At 38.8% G+C, this 15,689-nt stretch overlaps 1 protein-coding gene across 1 annotated transcript in view; it reads left to right on the forward strand.

Moving 5' to 3' along the window:
• DSCAM (DS cell adhesion molecule) overlaps positions 1 to 15,689 on the forward strand; it is a 188,918-nt gene that overhangs the window by 158,599 nt on the left and 14,630 nt on the right. Inside the window, exons 27-30 of the mRNA XM_026088187.1 lie at positions 235 to 350; positions 3,082 to 3,231; positions 7,181 to 7,378; positions 11,298 to 11,600. Of these exons, the coding sequence (XP_025943972.1) occupies positions 235 to 350; positions 3,082 to 3,231; positions 7,181 to 7,378; positions 11,298 to 11,600 (767 nt within the window). The remainder of the gene's footprint in view (positions 1 to 234; positions 351 to 3,081; positions 3,232 to 7,180; positions 7,379 to 11,297; positions 11,601 to 15,689) is intronic.

Below are 15,689 nucleotides of genomic sequence, written 5' to 3' on the forward strand. Positions count from 1 at the left end.
CTACAGAAAAAGAATTAGACCCAACACACTGCATTCATCTAACTGCCTTGTCATGTGCTATAAATTAATACCATGTATTTGTTCTGAAGAGGGGAAAATAAAATGTATGAGAATTTTGCTGATTATTCTTATTTCATTTTTAGATTGAGCTGGATGGATTTGAAATGAAGAGGTGCTTAAGTACCTTTTCATGCACGGTGAATTTTAATGTGTTTGCCTTTCTTTTGTTTTTAGCAAGAATACCAGGACATCAGATACACTTAATAAGCAGCAGCAAACACTGAGGATGCACATAGATATTCCCAGAGCACAGCTCCTGATTGAGGAGAGGGACACAATGGAGACCATTGGTAAACTCTCACTGGGCTTGTTTTCATTGATTTATGTAGCAAGAACTTTAGGTGGGCTTCCTTTAGCTCACCCCTTTCCCCCCACCTCACACACCAAGAAAAAGAGCTATGAAGTAATTTGTCACATTTGAAAAGTGAATTTTTTTTCCTCCCCTTTGGATCATTTTCCACCTTAAGTAATCTAAGTGCAATCTTTAAAATAATGCAGGACAGCAGGAAAATGAAGCTGGTAGAAAGAGCAGCTTGAAGAAAATGTAAATGAAGACTGGCAGCTTTATGATTTTCATTTTGATTTCTTTATTGGCTTTGACTAGACAGTTTGATCATTATTATTACTTAAAAGGAAAATGAAATTTTGAAGCTACAGCACTAGTATTTAAGGATTTGCAGGAGCCATCGTCTAAAACTTACACATTACATATCCTATCCACCTGTTTATACCAAATGATATCCTGTATTTTAACAGTTTAATCTATTTTTAACTTTTGTGCATCTATGCAAAATTCAAATCAAAAACGTTGCATATGCCAGATAACTAGATTTCTCTTGTAGCTGGCACATAGCTGAAATGTCATGAAAATGGGTTGGTTGGTTTGTTTGAAAAAATTTCAACACAAGATGGCTGAAATCTCAACAGAATAAAAATATAAGCTGATCTCGTGACTATGTGGGTACACACTGAAGCAAGACGTTCCAGAATGATTGATCTGGTTATACTTCTGACTTTTTTTGGATCAAAATCTGTGTAGAAAATGTCTTTGATGGCGGAGAACATACCTAGCGTCCCAGAGAGGATGTGGCTGGTGCAGCCTTGGCAAGCCAGGAGGAGCACAGAGCATCGCTGGGTCCCCTGGCCATGCAGTGAGGCTACATTCGTCCCCTACACTGTCACACCTGCAGCCAGGTGGCTCACAGGACACACTTCACAGTTTATAGCAGCAGATTGAAGGAGAGACTTACACTTCACCTGAAGAACAGACAGTTTTATTTTAATCCTGCTTTGAGCTTCCTAAAGTTTGCTTCTGTGATGTGGTCTTTTGTGCCAAGCTTCATCCTCAAGACGGTTTTTACTTTTGAGTTATAGTTGCTGGGCAATCGAGGTTTATAGTGGAAATACCATTAGTGCCTTAACTATAGGCAATGTGATCAGTGCCTTGGTAATAGCCTGCACTACACAAAGCCAGTCAGAGTAAGCAGGCACTTTGGCAGGCTTTGACGTAGTTTACTGCCAAGAGGCTTTATTCTCAACCTGAATAAGAGCTCGTCTTTTGTCAGAGGGAGACTAATTTGATTTCATAATGCTCATTCTATTTATGGCCTTCTTTGGGCAAAAAATGCCAGTTATGTTATTGTGCAAAACTGTTCACATTAATGGTCTCTTGTCAAGTCACAAAAAACGGAATGCTTAGAAGACGTGGATCAGCCTCTGCTGACTAGTAAATGTGCAGAAGCCCCATTTGTGCCTGTCCCCTTAGAAATACGTTACAAAGCTATACAGGATAGCATAGTGGGAAGTTCTCATGGCTTTTACTGCTATTGCAAATAGATAAAAAAGACTGCAAAGAATACAAAAGAAAGTCTGATAGCACGCAACTAACTGTTCTGCTAGCACAAAGTGGAAGATTTATTGCTGTTAAACCTCCTACAGTCAGGTGGGCCACATACTCTTTCTAGATTCCTTTTTAGAGAGAAAGAAATACAACATTGGTATTTCAGTTGAAAAAAAAGTAAGCACGGTAGTGCACTGGCTTGCAGCAGGGAGCAAGGTCTGTGCAGAAATTTGGTGAGTATATCCTACTCTGTAGGGAAGCAATAGGCAGCAAAGCCATGCAGCAGTAAGAGTCATTGCTCACCTTTTCTTTCCCATCCTTCTCAAGGTCCAGTTTCATCTCCTGCTGTTCTTCTGCAATTGGGGGAAAGCCCACAATCAGCGGGACTGACTAGTTTGCAAGAAACTTTTATCACTTGCATAAGGCTTCCCAGAGCTTCTGTTTTGAACCTCATATAGTGAGGTTTGTTGCAGGAAGGACTCTGTGGTGCAGAGAGAGCTGGTAGGACTTAGCCCTTAGCTTCTAGAACAGCAAACGCTAAACTTCGGCTTAGTTGCCCCACAAGAATATTTCCACTGTCTTCACTAGGAGTACTCAGGTGCTTAAAGTTAAGTAGGTCCTTAAGACCAGTCTTGGGTCATGGTCATGATTCTGCAATGTTCTGACTGTGGGGAAAAAGCTGACTAGTAAAGGATACAGACATTACCTAACAGCCTCCTTTTGGGAAGATGTGGGTGATATCACCGAGGACCTCACTAATTATGCTAATAAAAGAATTGAGTATGTTGCTGAAGAGCACAGCTGAGCTCCATGAAAATGAAGAGGGGAGAAGGCAGTGTTCAAACAATGGAAAAGAAGGATGTAGTTAGGGCCAAAAATAATTATGCACAATTGAGTTTTTTGGAAGGACGCTGAATGGCCTGTCGCTGTTGTAGATCTATACAATGAAATAAAGACATGAAAGATACAGTCATTCCTTAGTTTTGTGTGAACTTGGAAAATGAACCCAGAAGTTCCCAAACTGTAGTACACCCTTCAAAGCCATCTAAAGCCTTGCACAGAAGTGGGGACTGTCAGTGTCATGGTGCAACCCAGCTAAAAATAAGTCTGGGGACTTATTTTATGTTGTGAAGACAAAAATGAAATTTGTTATTCAATATTTGTTTTTTTATTACTTACAGATGACAGATCAACGGTTCTACTAACTGATGCTGACTTTGGAGAGACGTCTAAGCAGAAGTCACTGACTGTCACTCACACAGTACATTACCAATCTGTGTCACAAGCTACAGGACCTCTGGTGGATGTTTCTGATGCCCGGCCAGGAACAAGTAAGCGTATAAGAGAATATATTATCTGGAGAGGAGAAAGCTATAAAAAAAGAATATTCTACTCCTGCATTTACATTCTCATGTGTTTTTTTTTTCTTCAGTCTGAAAGTTGTGAGAAATCTATTTAAGTCAGCAAAGAACATTTTCTTATAGAATTACATATACTAATTCAATACGGTAAAAAATTGCATATGCATCTGAAATGTAGGTGTAATTTGAAATAATTCATACTTGGCTTTCATTACAGGAAATGCATGCTAGATTTTAATTTCTAGAATTTATTGAGTAAATTAGCTTAATGGCTTTTAATGTCTAATATTTTTTTTCTCAGTGATCAATCTTTATTGTATTTCAAAATACATCTTCTACTCTTACTCCTCCACCAGGAAAGAAATACATTTCTGATTATTGCTTTTCTGAAAAAGTTGTATTTCTAGTTTTAGTTATTATGGTAAATTACTTTTCCCAGATATCTTCCTACTGAGTTATTCTTATAATGATTAAAATGCTATAATAAATATACTGCTGCAATCCATTCTTCTTAATTTCTCTCACGAATATGTGCCATATCTTTGTAAATGGAAAAGAAATTCACTAAATCTAAGGAATACTTACAAGGTAGGAATATTACAGGAGTGTAGTTCACTAACAGTGTGCAATTTCTAAAATCTATCAAATTATCTCTATTCCATGACAGTTTCAGAAGTTGTTTACTTGGTGAGTCTAGCGAATGTAAATGCCAAAAGCTAAGTAGTGCATCACCTGGAATGCAGATTATTTGAAAAATCTTCGTTTTATCTTGATTTTCACCTAGTCTTTTTAAATCGTAGCTGTTCTAGTTCTGACCTTGCCGCTTTCCTAATGCTGGGCAAGTTTTAAGTTATGATTAGTTGTTTCTTGAAGACTGGATTAGTACCATCATATGGATTGCCTTTCTTATCTATGGACAGTTATGACATTTGAATTAGAACAGTCAAGATGCAACATTTGTTTTATCTCTGGTACTGTTCTTTTCTCCTTCCTTCAGTTCATGCAAATATCAACCAGCTTTTTATCATATTTGCAGATCGAGGTTATCTGAGTGAGCAATGGACCTCCATTGTTTTCAAACCCTACCTTTTAAATAAGGAAAGAGGTACCACCCCAAAATTGCCAGGTTGTCCCATATGACAGCATTTTAGTGAACCAGCATCCTCCATTCCAAATCCCTCTTCTGTGTGCAGTTCTGTGCTTCAGCCCACTGAAGTCAATGGTAGACTTCCCTCACATTAAACTGGGGTTTAGCACAGGTCTAAGAGTATGATCTGTGTCCAGCCTGGCTTTGGAGATAGCAAATCCACCATTCATGTTATTGTTCAGTAAAGATCTGATTGCAGCAGGGCACAGGACTGGGTTGAAGACTTCTAGGTAATGTTCACTGAATTGAAGACCCTAATTTTTTGATAGAAGCTGAGCTATGGGATTTTGTCAAGATCCACTACTTTCTCTGTTAAGAGGGAAGTGATGCCCGGCTGCTTGTGTGGGACTCATGGCTCAGAGGCTGGGGAACTGCCTGTCCCTCCCTTTCTCACCCCAAGGGTCTCTGAGCACCCCTGTACCCTGTGATTGTCAAATTGCCCCAACAGCTGTAAGATGTCATCTAATATTTTTATATTTATTTATGAGAGATATGCTTAATGTACCTTCCTCTTGCTCACCTCAGCTCTCTAAGCCTGTGTTTCATTCTAGCAGTGTTGCCTTAATAACGAGGGCACCAGATGTGTGCTGTTTTCCATCACATGGGAAGCAGAGCTCTCTGAGTATGTGGTACAGAGTCCTTTATGCAAGTGCAGTACAGCTGATGCAGAGCTGCTGCTCAGCACATGCTCAGCAGGGCTAGCACTGACCTGCTGTGTCCTGACAGCAGGCTCACCAGCAGGCTTCCTCTTTCAAACTGCCAGTGAAGGTCTTGTGACTCACTACCCTAAGGCCGTCCTGGAGTCCAGCCATATTCTCCAAACAATCTGAAGGAAGAATGTCTAGAAATAAGACCAACAACTTTCTTCTCAACTAGTTGAGATCAAAAATGTGAGCCAAAGTTCTAGCTCACTTTCCAGAAAAGGAAAGTGGAAGGAAGGAAGCTAGGAAGCTGGAGAATGGAAAGGCTCTGGACTAGAGGGAGGTGGTGATGCCCTACAAAGTTGAGCTTGGACCTGCCCCTATAGGATGCTGCCCCTGCATGCTGCAGGATTGTGGGTTGAACACTAAAGAAAGTGGGGCACCCAAGCAGCAGAAATCTCCCCTGGCTTCTGCTACATAGCATATTCTGCTATAGCATAAAGAGTATATGTCGTATATATGCAATGGCACCTATTCTGCAAGTAGGCACAGGGACACTGTGGGAGAGCATCTTCTGCATGCAGCTGTGTTGCCTCCTGCATTGTGCAGCAGCAAGGGAAGCAACACTGTGCCCTGAGTTTTCCCACCGGCACCCTCTTTCTGTCCTTTGTGTCTTCCTTCCAGACAGGTAGCAGGCTCACTTCTGGCTACCCAACAGCCATATGCCAGCTTTTCACAGTTGGTACAATTGGCAGTTTATACTGACAGACTGGTCACTTGGCACCAAGTGCTTTTTTGGATCTTATTCACGTGATACTGCTGTCTGTTGCACTACTGGCAGGATCAATTATTAATGGCACTGAGTTCATATTTTTCTGCTGCTGTGGTGGGCAGATGTGAAATAGGAGAGGGAACAGGCCATAGTTGCTATCTGTAAATAAATAACTTGTTCCTTTGAAGCAACAGGATACAAATACTTAACAGGGAATGCTTATGCAGAAGCAATGTTCAGAGTCATTATATGGGTATTGTTTTCTCTTTAAATTACTTCTACTAAAGTCTCTCACCTCAAAGAGTGACAGTGTCACCATTTGAATGTGAAAGAACATTTGAATAGATCTGTAATTTTTCATTTCTAATGCTCTTATTCTCTATTGTTAATAATATCCTTTTAGAAGCTTTGAAGAGAAATCTTTCAGTGCTGTTTTAGTCACTTTCTGTTTGCCAAATAATGATTTTCCTATTCTACCAGCTTTATTAGGGAATTCAAGCCTCACTTCTGCAGAAGAATTACTGATCATTAATAAAATCAGAGAGGTCAATTTTGGTAGATTGTTCACTTCCACTTCCTTGGTCACCAGATCATCTCTAGAGGAATACAGAACATATTGCTAAGTAGCAGATGATTTCTTAATGTTGAAGAGATTTAATTTATTTCCTAGCTTTTTTTAAATCAAACTCAAGTCTTTAGGGACTTGTTACTATTGAAACTCTAAGGGCACTAATATAGGTTATATCTTACACCTTGGCTACCTACTGAACTAAATACAGAATTTGTAGCTGACTAATACCCTAATGTGGTAAAATTATTAGTAAAATGCCCAAAATAGGAAATTATACCCACACATTTCTGAGCAACCTATTGTCTCTCCCTCCCATGTGTTTTTACAAATTGAGAGCAGGTGACTGGTGTAAGAGGTTTCTGAGGGCACATCTAGACTACTAAGGTTAGAATTAGTGTGCAATGCGGTGTGAAATCCCTGATCAGGTCTACCTGCCTTGTGCTCTTTTGGATCTTGAGGTGGTTTTGGTGCTGGAGAACTAGTTACATTTGGAGAAAAGGGATAATGAACCAGCAAGGAGTACATGTCAATGAGAAATTGGCTGGGTCTCTCAGCTCTTCATTTGCACTCTTTTTTAAATGTATAGTTTTATTAGAAAGAGGGTATTTCAAAGAAGTGCTACTGTTTTGTACAAAACTGCACTTTCACCCTTCAATTTTTTTTCACAAAGAAAGGGTTTTTTTTAAATGTTTGCGGGGGGGTTGGCCATGATTTCAGTAGCTACAGGACTTCTTTCATTGTCTATTCAAGAGCCTCGTGGCAAAGACCCTCTCTGTTACCCATCGCAGATCCTACCACAAGGAGGAGTGCAAAAACGGGACCCACAGCTCGCAACCGCTATGCTAGTCAGTGGACCCTCAACAGACCTCATCCCACCATATCAGCTCATACTCTCACCACAGACTGGAGGCTGCCCACCCCCAGACCCACAGGATCAGTGGATAAGGAAAGCGACAGCTACAGCGTCAGCCCCTCGCAGGACACAGGTATGGTGCTCGCTGTAGAGCTGCACCAGGGAAACGGGACAGCGGTAGCTGCGAAAACATTCTTGTTCCCTGATTTACTTCCTTTGGTTCTTGAATTAGGTGCTGTTATTTATTCCTTGCTGGGAAGTTTTTAAATGCACAGTTTGTAAGGGGCTCCACAAGTGCATACAGTTCTAATGATAACAAATACCGTGCCCATGGTTTCTCACATGGTGCTCTGGAGTCCTTTGAAGGATATGCTGGTAATTTTTCTGGTAGCTGAAGTTCTGTACTGCCTGAATCTGAAGGAAAAAGTAGGAGAATTTGCTGTATGAAATGGCATTGACCAGAAAGGGGCAGTATTACCAACCAGAAATATGCCTGAGTCAAAGGTGGAGTGGTTTTAAGCTTTGAGCTATACTGAGGTAAGCTTTTTCTTTTTTCCAGTGGCATAATATATGTTCATAAGGGTTTCGTTCTAACCAGAAAAAAGCAGAGGGGAAAATCTGGAATTAGGGTTCAAGTCCAAATCCATTCATATTGCTGAATACTGTAGCAGCAAGCTTTGAGTTTCCGGAGAAACAACATGGGCTTTATTCCTCTAGACAGTAACTGGGGAGACACTGAATATGCATTCTGCCTTCAGTGTTAGGCTGTTCTTGATGTCTTCACATTATAAGTGCAATTGTAACTGAAAAATAAGGCTTTCTCTTTCTGTCCTACACTGAACAAGTGACAAAAAGATATATGGCACATAAATGAGTAAATGATTAAGCAGAGGAATAGTCACGAAGCAAATCTAATAAAGGTTAAATCTGAAGAAAGGTAAAATCTTATTCAAAGGTACACCTGACAGAAGCAAATCCTGGCTTACATCAGGAGGAATTGCCTGTATTCTGTCGTGATGGGGGAAAAGCAGAGGTCCCGTGGGAAAGCTACGTGTTAATTTAGACAAACTGCCAAAGCAGTAGGTGTGATTAACCTTCTGCTATGAAAACTAATATGACTGTGTTTATTCCCTCTATAAGAACAGGCCTCTGACTTCCCTTACATCCAATAATTTGTGCACTGAAGTTCTCATCTTTTCAGAACTCATCCTCTTAAAATTGCAGTGGCATCTAACCATCACTTAACATGCGCTGTGTAGCATGTTGTGTCAGAACCTGCCTAACTTTGCTTTCATTATTGTAACTACAGTGCTAAATAAGTAAAATCAAATCATGTGAAACTTACATCACTGGATGAGTGAACACAGAATATAAAGATTAGTGTAAGTTATTGAATTAGGAATCAAGTGATGTTTCTTCTGCTATAATGGATTCATTTGTGTATAGTCAGCATTACTGATAATGATGTTTTCTGTTCTTTGGAAAGAACATTGTGTCTAATAATGAACAGATTCAATCCCCTCCCCCTGCCCCCTGCCCCCTCCAAAAAAAGACAGTGATGGCCTATGGATAGGAGCTTTGGGAAGCTCCAGAAAAGTCCAGATGATCCCATCATAAACCAGTGATAATTAGGAGAGCTGGAAAAATAGAGCAGTGTATATACATCCTTGCTTGAACAAAAAGTGCACCATGTAGAACTGGGTGCAATCTCCTCATGTTGTCTCCATAGAGTGATGCCACTCAAGAGATACCTCTATCCAGCTTCATCCTGCTGGATAGGAACCTCATCCTGATTTCTTCATATATAAAGATCATGAAGCCTTAAGGGTTAACTCTTATAGCTATGCAGATATAAATAGCAAATGTTATCTCAGAAACCCTTATCATGGCCAGTCTACATTTCAGGTGCACTTGCACATGTTTCAACATTTGGTCACCCAAGGTTATTTTATTTGACAGACAAGTATCACTGGGGTTATGTTTCTCATTCTCCAGTAAGCATTGGAAAGGGCAGGGAATTAGATTTGCTATGTGGTTTAATACACAAACTACATATAATTTTTAGGCAGGCTTCATAACCTATATTTTAACACAGCTGTTTTCCTACTCTGTGTCTGCCCTTTGGCTCATACACTGCTTAATGTAAGTGATATTTATATCATGCTTTATATCATGGAAAGATGCTCAATATAGGATTTCTTGTGGCAAAAAGGTAGCTGTACTATGCTACTTAATTTCTAGTAAGTATAATCTAAGTACTTCAGAAGTTTTTAATTTCCAGCTAACCACCATAATAGATGTAGCCAAGTTACATGTCCAGGAATCAATCAAACTAAAGTGTATATTTGATCACCTTTCCAGTATGGGGTTTGGATTTCTCAATCTAGTTGATGTGGTTGATATGTGGCAGAACTTGGCATTTCATAGCAAAACTGTATGAGGTTTAGAAAGCAATAGTTTTTAAGCATATTAGAAATGTATTGCAGCCATTCATAGCTGTAACTAAGTTCAAATGTTCTAACTAGAGGCTGTTAGAAATTTTCTGATGAGACTGAATCTTCACCAAATCTAAGGTCTTCAAGCAGATCCTTCCTGGAATACTGGCTGGTCTCCCCAGGGCATGGGATCTGAGGAGCGGCAGATCCTGAGGTTCATGAACCAGACTGGGAGCTCTGCCTGTCCATGAAATCTACAGACACCACTTTACGGCACTGGGCAGATGGAGCTTTCCAGGAGTTTCCAGTTCACCAGAAGTTTGGAAAGACAGTATCTTGGTCTGATTTACAGATGTTTCCTGTGAACAAAAACCGTGCTCAATTCTGGCCAGCTCAAAATCTTAAGCATGTTATGGCATATTGTAGAAATACTTGTCATTTTAAATAATGTATGGTCCTGTTTACAAGGGGCAGGAGTATTGTTCTTTGTGTGCAATGAAAACTGATACAAGGATTCTAGCACACAATAAAAATGATAAAGATTAGCAATAACAACACAATTGCCTCTGACTGCTATAGGATTCCCATTTTTATGAATTAGCTATTACAGTGTGCCTGTTTATTGAACATCACCAATAATGTCTGGAATTGTACAGATCTTGTAAAAAAACATGACTCCTGTCTGAGGAATTTTTGAAAGCCTTCCACTCTTCCAGTCCCTTAAAGTAGAAGCATGACAGGTGTAACAGAGCGGTGTTTTTTCCCCTTAACTACATAGAAACCACTGCTGTATTTCCAGAACACTTTTTAATGTACCATGTCCATTTTCATCTTCAAGAATAACAATGGTTGTTTAAGGAATATTGATGTTCTCGGAAAGTCATCATCAGAAAAGAACAGCTTTTAGGTCAAAATAGCCTATGTGTCAATTAAGAAGCCCCCTTTAGCTTCAGCAGCATTGCAAATAGCACCTGAATAACAGCAGGCTGGTACCTTCCAAACAGTATTGTTTTCTTATGACTATTTGTTCCATATGAAATGAGTTAGTATTTTGCCTAGTGTCTAGACCAGACATCAATGTCTCAGAGACACTGCCTTTATATTTGACTTTTGTTCTCAGGGCTTTCTCAACAGAAAGGTATAAGATCGAACAGATACGGAAAATGGACTATCCTTTTTCACCTAGAGGTCACCTCTCAGAAATATGTCTGAGATGCAGTAACAGGACAATGTAAAGAAACTATTTCTGTTTGTGCTAAATCTGTTTCGTGGGTTTCTAACATTTTTAAAGCATTTTGTTTTTAAGAAAATGATTTTTTTGTAAGGAGTCACATTTTTCTTGGATTAAAGGTTATTTCTTCTAAAAACCCCAGTTAATGCTGAGTCGCATATCACTGCTAGCAGAATAGGACTATACTTTAGACTATCCATAATTATCAAGTAACTGACCAAACTAAAAGTTTTGCAAGCATCTATAGTGAAGCAGACTCATTTAAATCAGCTTGGTAATTTCAAGAATCCTGCATGTCATTAAGAACACTGTCATGTTCATAACTTTTCTTCCAAAATGGATTGTGCAAATTTTTTCTTTCTTCCATTATTTATGTCTGTGTTTAGATCGAGCAAGAAGCAGCATGGTCTCCACAGAAAGTGCCTCCTCAACATATGAAGAGCTAGCAAGAGCATATGAGCATGCGAAAATGGAAGAGCAGCTGAGACATGCCAAGTTCACCATTACTGAATGCTTCATATCAGATACATCGTCAGAACAGTTAACGGCAGGGACTAATGACTACACAGACAGTCTGACCTCAAGCACACCATCAGAATCGGGGATTTGCAGGTTTACTGCATCCCCCCCCAAACCTCAGGATGGAGGGCGAGTGATGAACATGGCAGTTCCAAAGGCCCATCGGCCAGGTAAGAAGATAGAGGTAACATTTTGATCTTTGGGTTGAGCTTTTCATGCCACACCTAGGCTAGTTAACAGAAGAGGAAATATCACAAGGAAGAAAGAAGGTGCTCAGTATATCCTGTAACTACTAGCAGTGATAACTATCTTTCATCCTAGCTTATACTGTATTTGAGTAAGTCTATTCTCCCATACACAGAAAGAGAAAGAACTTGAAATTTAAGAACAGAACGGGACCACTTAGGTCATCAAATCTATTCCTCTGCTATTGCAGCCATCAGGCAATAGACCCTTTTGGGCTAAATAAGACCATATGGGAGTACATATGCCTGTCTCCAACTCAAMCCACCCACTAACAAAATCTGTCTTACAGCAATACTTCCTGCCTGAGAGCAAAAGCTTACTAGCAGAATGCTTCATAAAGACAAGTTTAGAAAACGTACTATCCTTTCTGCTTTGTAGCTTGTAGAAGATGTAATATCCCTTTGGTGATGTTGTTGAGGTATTATGCTCTCTTTTTGAAATCTGTGAATATCAAGATAGGATTATCGGGCAGGGTGTGGATGAAAATGGAGAAAATTAAGACAATACAATAACTCAAAGGATATGGAGCCTTCTATCTTCAAACATATCTAAATTCACCCCAGCTTCTTCCTGACTGAAGGTGCTTGAGGGATATTCACCTTTTGGGTCAATCAAATTTCTGGTTCCCAAAGAATGCTATTTCTAGTGATACTCTAATGCACAATAGCATAAATAGATTATTTGTGAGACTCTGAGTACAAATATGTTATAAACTCTTCTCAGAAGATTTGTCATTCTGTATTAGAGAATACATGATATGACATAGTGGAGAAGTATTCAAATAGGAAAAAGACACAACTTTATTTGCTTACTGTAAACATGATACAGTTTATTATGATAAATTAGTATATACATTTGCCACAGTGGGTGAGGCTACTTATATACACAGCAAATAGTCAGCAGTACTTATATATGTGAAAAAGAGTAGTGAGTGGAGCATGGTCTTTTGTTTAATATACAGCATCAATGGAAAAATGGTTGTTCTGAGGACAGAGGAATGGAAGATAGCCAGTGGTATCAGAAAAGGTCATTCAAAAGCAGGACCCAACAATGAAAAAAAGCATAAAGGATTTTGCAAGAAAAGGATAAAAGAAGAACATGGAAAGATCAAGGCCACGCAGAAGGTAGAAAGTTATAATAGACAAGGCAGGAAATTACTGTATCATACAGATAGATAAGGGGGAAAATAAGTAGGAAATAATACAGTGAGAGATATGACTGATTCCTGTGTAGTCACAGAATAGAACCACAAACCCAGGAGCTGTAGAAATAGATACAGATAGAAATAATTTTCATCTCTATCTCTAACAAGGTAAGGTGAATATTTGTACTTGCTCTGCTAAAAGGAAGCATCCATATTCACAGGTAAGTCAAAATTGCAGTCATCTCCTTCAACAAATGTTTTTTACTATTTCTTAAACAAATAGATTACTCTCTTTCTTTCATGCTCTCAAATACATTATTTATGCTTACGTAGTATTTGAAATATTCTAATATATTCCATATAATGATGATCTTAAAAGCATACAGCACTTAATTCAATCCCTGCTCTTAACTTAAAAGCTTCTGGGGTTAGGACATCATCATAGCCCCTTTAGCAAATTGCAGATTTGTAGCCATCTTTAGCTCTGTTAGTTAAAATGGCTTGAATTTGTACCTGTTTTTCTTGATTGGCTTTAACTTTTCTTTGCAGTAAAGAGATGAAATATGTCATGAACTTAATAATTAGTTTCAATACCTTGGAAGAGAATTTAATGTTCCAGTGGAGCAACTTGAATGTTGGCCCATAAATTTTGAGTGATATGTTCTTAAAGAATACTTTATGGGGAGCTTTAAACAGAACATATGGGTAGAAATAATCTTCAGTATTAGCAGACAGACCAGTATTATTAGCGTTCAAATCAGTGAGGAAAGACTTAAGGGGCATATTTCTTCTTTCACCCACAACTTCTGAAATTCTATAGAAGTTATTAATAATTCAAACTTGATAATTCAAAGTTATCTGTGCATCTGGGAATATAGAGAAGAAATAATAAAGTTAAACCATTTAGATGAAGTAGATGAGAACATCTAAGATAGACTGACTGTGCTTCTTGAGCCTGTCTTTATTCTTCTTTGAATTCAGTCTTTTCTTTCAAGACACTTTTACCTGTCTGTTTTCATGGTGCCTGTCTCTTCTTTTCCCCCACTTGATCTCTTTCTTGTATAATGTCACTTTCAATAACCTATGCCTCCTCCTATCTAATTTCCAACCTCACTTTTAAATCAAACTGCCTGTAATGCTATCTGCTGCAAATTCTATGGTTGCAATAAAGGTTTAGGGATCTGCAAGAAATAGTATTTATTTTTCAAAAATGATCCCCAACAATCATAAAAGAGTCTCAGACAGATTATAACAAACTTATTTGGAAAAATGGGACATTCTGAAACTAAACTATCCAAAGGTAAGGCCACAGCTTGTTGCTACCATAATGGTTTGCTATAAGCAAGCAAAATGTTAGACCAGCTGAAGCTTGCTTTCAGAAGGCCTTCCTGTGAGCTTCTGAGGTCTTCCTGACTTGTGTTACTTGATTGTTTCCTTGCTTTTCCTTAGCATCTCACAGGACTGTTTTGCACCTGTAGGGAGGGTCAAGCCTGCCAAACAAATTATCTGCTTTATCCAACACTGAGATAGTTACTGATTAGGAGTAAGGAACCTGAGTGCTTTTTGGTTGGAGGAAAAAAAGGTGTCATCCAGATTCAATGACTTGTATTCTGGGGGGTGAAATCAACCTGATGTAATGTTCCCAACTTCCATCTCACTTTCATTCAGAAATAGAATAAAAACATTTGCGTCTTCTGCCACCTCATCAGCTGGAATTTGGATGGTTCATCAGATGTCTAGGCAAGCTTAGAAATTGATCATTTCTAGTACTATTACTATGAATTAGGACTGTCTTTTCAGAACTTCCACACATTACATACAACCCTAATTCTGTAATTAGTAATGCATAATAGATGACCGCCTCATATTCTAGCCCATTGTAAGTCTTTTAATAGTCCTTTTCCCACCCAGTCAGCTTGTATTGAAGATACTCATTCAGGTGGCATTTAGAACTGCTTATGACTTTTTCTGGATTTCTGCTTCTGTCTTTTTCCTGAAATGTAGTCTACACAAGAATCAGTTTCATGAAGTCACCTCAAACATGGATGCAAAAAAAGCAAGGATTTTGCCATGAAAACTATGAACACTAGAAATATAATGATACTTTTAGAAAGAAAAAGAGACCAATCATACCTAATAAAATAGCAGCTAGAAAATGCGGAAACAAACTGATTTTGGCATACTGAATCTGAGACATGCACCAGCACTTCAGAATCATCTGAATACTTGGCATGGTTATTCTTCTAAAATTCAGGCTGCCAAACATATTATGCTATAGTACATGCTCTACATCTCAGTTGAAGTTATTGCATCATTGTCTTGACCCAGGCCAACGCTTTCAAGTATATAGAGAAGGTGGTATTAGAGAGTCTGCGAAAAAAATATTTAAGGAGTTTCAGGAATTGCATTGTTCTTCAACTTTTGAAAAGTCACAGCTACCAGAAATGGAAGGGAGGAAATAAGATTTTTATGAATTCTCACATTCAGTGTTTTTAAAGTATGTCTTAAGCAGTATTGTTTTCTGATCTTTACAATACCATAAACAGATTTTTGGAAAGAGATCAGATTATTTGTAGGTTTTTGCTTCCGCATCAACAGAATCATCATTATTTTTACTTTTATAATAACTGTGAATCACACATTTTGAATGACAGATCAAAATAAAATTGCTGCCTAACAACATCTTTTCCATAGCTTCCCAAATGTGAGGGCATGGATGGAGATCCACCTACAGGAAAGGATGAAGGTGGAGGCTAGTAGAATCTCCCTTCCCCTCATTGCGCTGGAAAACATGACTTCCTGTAGATCTGCAGGCAAAGAGCAGCACACAGATTTTTGTGGACTTCACTGAGCTGGCAGACCCAATCTC

The sequence above is a fragment of the Apteryx rowi genome, unplaced genomic scaffold (assembly GCF_003343035.1).
Source record: "Apteryx rowi isolate R43461 unplaced genomic scaffold, aptRow1 scaffold_756, whole genome shotgun sequence".
In the NCBI taxonomy this organism is placed as follows: Eukaryota; Metazoa; Chordata; class Aves; order Apterygiformes; family Apterygidae; genus Apteryx; species Apteryx rowi.